General features: G+C 35.9%; 1 protein-coding gene across 1 annotated transcript; it reads left to right on the plus strand.

Annotated features, from left to right (window-relative positions):
- Positions 1 to 405: 405 nt before the first annotated feature.
- Positions 406 to 5,909, plus strand: LOC132544044 (ubiquitin domain-containing protein 2-like). The gene is made up of 3 exons (XM_060207609.1): positions 406 to 518; positions 3,999 to 4,235; positions 4,790 to 5,909. The coding sequence occupies exons 1-3, from the start codon at positions 452 to 454 to the stop codon at positions 5,179 to 5,181; spliced, it is 696 nt and encodes a 231-aa protein (XP_060063592.1). The 5' UTR covers positions 406 to 451; the 3' UTR covers positions 5,182 to 5,909.
- The last annotated feature ends 546 nt before the right edge of the window (positions 5,910 to 6,455 follow it).

Consider the following 6,455-nt stretch of genomic DNA (forward strand, 5'->3'; position numbering starts at 1 on the left):
TAAAGAGGATGCCAATCACTTTTAATTATTAATAAATAGCAATATACACCACAATAGAGACGTCAATATATAAAGATATCAAACTTTACTTATTCTTCATGAGCAAATATGAAAAATAAATATGTCGACATATTTTTTTATTTTATTATTTTCATATTCCGGAATTGCATATCCTTCCTTCCAATTCTATTAGAATCGCCTTAGAAAGGAGGATTGCAAAAATAATAAATTTAATGGAAATTTAACATGCTTTTCTTAATACAAAAAATGAATTATAAATATGTTATAAGTTAATAATACAAATAATTTTACTAAATCGTTTTCAGATAAAATATCAATAAATCTTCAGTGCGGAGATATATTCCGAAAATAGACGTTATTGTGACACTGACAGTGACAGTGCCATTCGCCAGTATTTATTTATCGGGATCCCTCCCCCGTCCCCAAAGAGATGGGAGGGTGTATCGGATCTCAGAGAGATAATGGACCATCTTCAGGCGAATCATCGGACGCTGCAGGTAACGTAATTTCTACCTCCCCGACACGTTTCGGGAAAGCCGGATGCAGCTTACCGATTCCAGTTTCATCACCATTCACAAAATAATGACAATAGTAGAATAAGACTAGGACGCCGAGTAGCGTGCTCAACCGTTAAAGGCCTATTAACGGAACATTTCATTACTTACTGTTTTATTTAGAGGTTTTATGATCCATCAACTAATCACGGATCACGACTGGAATTCCTTGTTAGGTTTATTTCCTTGTGTTACAGCTGATCATATGATTCTTAAAACTGCATACAATAATACTAACAGATATCTATATCTACCATATATTTACATTTTCCAGGTTATATCATAATATAAAAATACATTGTTTTGCATTGTTTAGTCATTTTGCAACATTATCATATGTATTAGGATTAGGCCCACATGTAATAGATATACTAATATATAATGTAAATATTATACTACATGTCAGACAATAGGTATGTGAAAGAGATTTAGCAAAGGAGGAAATTTAAAATAGTAACAATGTGCATGTGAAGATGAATGTAAACGCAGCAAGTTGTTTTTTTTTGTACATAATGTTAAATATGCAGTCTCTTGTCACTCAGCTGACAGAGGATGCTTCTGTGGCTCATTTAATGGTAAAGACAAAGCCAAGGATTATCACACCAGAGACTGGTTTGATTCTTGATCGGGGCACTTGGTGGGAATATGCATTTTCTGGTCTCAATTTCTGAGTTGTTAGAACATTCTTCTTTGGCATAGCTGGTAGATCTGGGTTTGAATCCTGGTGGGACACTGGACAGGATTGTACTGTGTCTTTTCCCTGTTCATTCACAGAATCATTAAGTTCCACAGGGTTATATTCAAAATCATGTTGCTTTTTGTACTGTTTTTTGGCAAGTGTTCATGTTGTATGACGATATGGGTGCTTTTTAGCTTTGTGCTTGTAGAATTTTCCCAGGATCTGTGTAAGCTGGTTACTGTTTTGATCTCTGGTAAACATATATCACTCAGGTTCAGGTGACCAATATTTGGTCATGCTTAGACAGATTTTGAATGGGAGCAAAGATTTAATTTTTTGTTGCATATGTTACATTCTTTCAACATCAACCCAAAGTTAAAGAAGTTACCTTGAGATCTGTCTCTCAGACTTTAGAAAAGTTCTACAACAACTAAAGCAAAGTTAAATCTTAAGGTGTACAACTCACATCATCACAACAATAGAGATTTAGACTATTTGTCCAATTTATGGCAAAATTAAAAAAATAATTTTTCACAGATTTTGAGAATATTAGCTCTATGAAAATCTACATTTCATTTGTCACCTGCATTTTGATCTGAGTTCTACAGATCTTATTTCAAAATAATGTAATCAGCACTAAGACTAAGTAATAAATCCTTGTTTTGGGAATGGGAGTGTCCTAACCAGAGTGAGTGAAACCCTGGCAAAATCAGTGAGTCTTAGACGAAATCACTTAGTCCCAGAAAAATTGGTGAGTTCCAGGCAAAAAAAAAATTTCCATTCTTCGCAACCAAACACAGTCACTAAAATGTCCACTTAGATATGATGATTCATATATGTAATGACTTAAATACTTTTAATTTGACGCTGATCGAGGGGGAAATGAACAGAAGCCTAGGCTATCTGAGATTTTAACTGTAGAAGTTTGTTGTCACTATTGCTTCCTAAGTACATTTACTTGTAGTTTCCATCGGTGCCACTTTGAGTATGTTCTATTTCAAGGTTAATAGGGATAATAAAATGGACCACAAGAGGCTATATTAGATTTTCGTTTGCTGAAATTTGTTATTGCTAGCTTTTATTTGAAATGTACTGGAATTAGTAACTGGATTGATCTTTTTCAAATTTGATATTATGTTTCAATTACTGTTAACTTTAACCCAGGTTTATATATGCATATATATTAGCCAGAGATGTATAGCCTGCCTTGTCCCATCCCTTCCTCTTTGATGAAAAGTCCTTGTCGTCTTTTCAGCTGGCTTTTATATTCTTAAAAGACCCATTGATGTCTAGTCTAGAGATGTAGTATCAGGATTAGGTGTCTACCTGTAGTATCAGGATAAGGTATCTACATGTAGTATCAAGGTTAAGTGCCTACCTGTAGTATCAGGATTAGGTGTCTACATGTAGTATCAAGGTTAAGTGCCTACCTGTAGTATCAGGATTAGGTGTCTACCTGTAGTATCAGGATTAGGTGTCTACCTGTAGTATCAGGATTAGGTATCTACATGTAGTATCAAGGTTAAGTGCCTACCTGTAGTATCAGGATTAGGTGTCTACCTGTAGTATCAGGATTAGGTGTCTACCTGTAGTATCAGGATTAGTTGTCTACCTGTAGTATCAGGATTAAGTGTCTACCTGTAGTATAAGGATTAGGTGTCTACCTGTAATATCAGGATTAGATGTCCACCTGCATTATGAGGATTAGGTGTCTACCTGTAGAATCAGGATAATGTGTCTACCTGTAGTATCAGGATTAGGTGTCTACCTGTAGTATCAGAATTAGGCGCCTACCTGTAGTATCAAGATTAGGTGTCTACCTGTAGTATCAGGATTAGGTGTCTACCTGTAGTATCAAGATTAGGTGTCTACCTGTAGTATCAGGATTAGGTGTCTACCTGTAGTATCAGGATTAGGTGTCTACCTGTAGTATCAGGATTAGGTGTCTACCTGTAGTATCAAGATTAGGTGTCTACCTGTAGTATCAGGATTAGGTGTCTACCTGTAGTGTCAAGGTTTAGTGCCTACCTGTAGTACCAATGTGTAGTTTGTGCCTACCTGTAGTATCAAGGTTTAGTGCCTACCTGTAATACCAATGTGTAGTTTGTGCCTACCTGTAGTATCAAGGTTTAGTGCCTACCTGTAATACCAATGTGTAGTTTGTGCCTACCTGTAGTATCAAGGTTTAGTGCCTACCTGTAATACCAATGTGTAGTTTGTGCCTACCTGTAGTATCAAGGTTTAGTGCCTACCTGTAGTACCAATGTGTAGTTTGTGCCTACCTGTAGTATCAAGGTTTAGTGCCTACCTGTTGTACCAATGTGTAGTTTGTGCCTACCTGTAGTATCAAGGTTTAGTGCCTACCTGTAGTACCAATGTGTAGTTTGTGCCTACCTGTAGTATCAAGGTTTAGTGCCTACCTGTAGTACCAGTGTGTAGTTTGTGCCTACCTGTAGTACAGTATCTATCAAGGTTAAGTGCCCACTTGTAATATTTTTGCTTTGTGTCAATAATGATTATAAATATAACAAAATGAAAATGAAGATCAATATTTTCAGGTATTATTCAAAAGAGTTTCGAAAAAAATTAGACATGAATATATTATAATATTGATTGATGTGGAATTATGAGCTCAATGAAGCATCAGTTTGTATGGTAATAAAATTACCAACAGTGAAAAGTCAACATGAACTTAATGAATAGATTTATTTTGTGTTACATACTAAGTAGTGTTATTGTTTCAGTTGCTCTTGGACGAAATCAACCGCTTAAACCAGAAAAACCGAAATGGAAGAGTGATGTCCCTTTGACTGAAGGTCAGCTACGAAGTAAGAGAGATGAATTCTGGGATACTGCTCCTGCGTTTGAAGGAAGAAAGGAGATTTGGGATGCCCTGAAAGGGGCTGCCTATGCACTAGAGACAGGGGACCACACCTTAGCTCAAGCTATTGTTGACGGGGCCAACATTTCTCTCCCACATGGTTTGTATAATGACAAATCATTTGTTCCCAAAGTACTCATTGAATTGTTGATGTTTTAACGATACTTGAATTTTTTTTATTTTTTCGTTACCAGCCATTTTATTATGGGAGGGGGACATGTAGTTCTTTCAATGTTATGGTCATTGCTTCAGTCACATCTCATTCCAAAATGATGCCATATCTTGCAAAACTTCTCTATAGATTTGGGACCGAAATACTCCATAATGTCATAACATCAAGTTTTACACCTAAGATGGTTATCTGTCAAGGTTAAAAGTTCAAATGTCATATTTGATGACTTCTGGAGATTCGTCAAAGTATGATATTTGTATGTATATTAATGATAGCATTCACAGTTTTCTGTATTAGTAAGTCAACGATAAATGCCTTTTCTTTATCATGTGATTTTATTTCTCTGAAATACATGAATTTTAATCTTTAAAGCCTGACATCCAGCATCAAATAAATAAAGGACCATTTTGTTTTGAAATAGAAGGCTAAGTTTAATTGAAAGTGATTGTTTCTCGCTAAATTTGAAAAAAATGGCTGTCCAGGTACACTAATGGATTGCTATGATGAGCTGGGGAACCGGTATCAGTTACCTGTGTATGTGCTGAGTGCCCCAACCAATCTGATTGAGGAGGCAAGTGAGGGAGATGTGGAACATGATGCTGAGAATGCCTCACCTGGCCTGGAACTCCCCATAAAGTTCCGATTGTCCACCATCAATAAAGACCTAAAGCTGTACGTCCGCACCACAGATACTGTGCTTAAACTTAAAAATCGAATCTTTGATGAGACTGAGGTTGAACCAGCAAGACAAAGATGGTTTTTCGCAGGACGGATGTTAAGTGATAAATTACGCATTGAAGATATAAAAATTCCCAAAAGTTACGTGATTCAAGTCATAGTGTCTCCAGAAACAGTTATATCAGAAGGAAGTTAATTTTAAATGGACATCCTAAATATACAAAGATTCACCCTAAATCAACAAGGATGTACTGCCCCAGGAGAGTGTTATCAATGAGAATCTTCGACAATTTTTTTACTTTTTCTTGAATAGCTCATTCACATACAGCTTTGTTCAACATAGTAACTGAAACCATGGTACAATGTCTGTTTGTTTCAGTTTGGGCTGTATGTAAACATATTTCTACATCTAAGTGAATTTGATGTCACAAGTCATCTGAGGCTTTCTTAGACACAGGTGTATTCAATGAATTATCTTCCTGTGTTGAAATAGATTATACACATAAGGTTTATTATACTAACAAGTATACCACTGGATTAATCATGATTATAATGAAAGTGCGACTTAATCCTGATACAGAGTCAGAATATTTAACATCAACCCCTCAGCAGTTTCAGATGAAAATAATCCTTCTCCAGTACATTGACATTCTTTCAAATGGATAACTTTTGGACCTTTGGTAATTATTTTGCAAACTTGTAAATTTGAACTCTGATTTGAAGAGAGAAATTGGTTGATGTCATGATACACAGTGAAACCAGGATTGATACTTTTGTGTTGTATTTCATTCAAAATTTTTTGAGCAAGCTTTAGGAAACACAAAGATACCTGTATATAACTCTGAGTCTGTCAATATCTATTAGTCAGTATTTCTTCGTGTTAAAAGTCACACTACACTCTCACTCGCATTTATGGTCAGGGGGCTGGGGTTTGAAGGGGTTTGCTGGGGGTGGTGGGGGCGGTGGAGGGGGGGGGGGCTGCCTTTATCTCTGTAGACTGAAGAGACAGCACATATAAGCAGGGTCATATAACCTTCTCTCCTTTGTATATAATTATGAACCTTATTTCTCAATGTGCACTTCATGTAAAATAAACCTCACAATTCCAAATAACACTTATACTTTCCTAAGTAAATAATATGTATATAAGCCAATACCAGCTGTCATTATAAGGATGATATAAACATCTAAATGTTAGAACTTGTTTAGGTAGAAGGTCAAAATACTGACCAGGGAAGCTTTCTGATGCTCGTAAGTAGCATGTCTCCTTAAACCATATCTATAGTTCGTCAGGACTTTCACCTGAAATCAAAGCATCTTAAAGATACGGACAATCTAAGCTAGTAGGCATACTATCTGTATCAAACATCTGTAGAAACTTGATTAGTGATATCATTGCACCTTTAATCTATTATCATGACCTTTAACTTATTGATATTTGATGTATAACATTGACTTCTTTCAGTCACC

The sequence above is a fragment of the Ylistrum balloti genome, unplaced genomic scaffold, assembly GCF_031769215.1.
Source record: "Ylistrum balloti isolate Yb309-2 unplaced genomic scaffold, AGI_CSIRO_Ybal_v1 Utg369778, whole genome shotgun sequence".
In the NCBI taxonomy this organism is placed as follows: domain Eukaryota; kingdom Metazoa; phylum Mollusca; class Bivalvia; order Pectinida; family Pectinidae; genus Ylistrum; species Ylistrum balloti.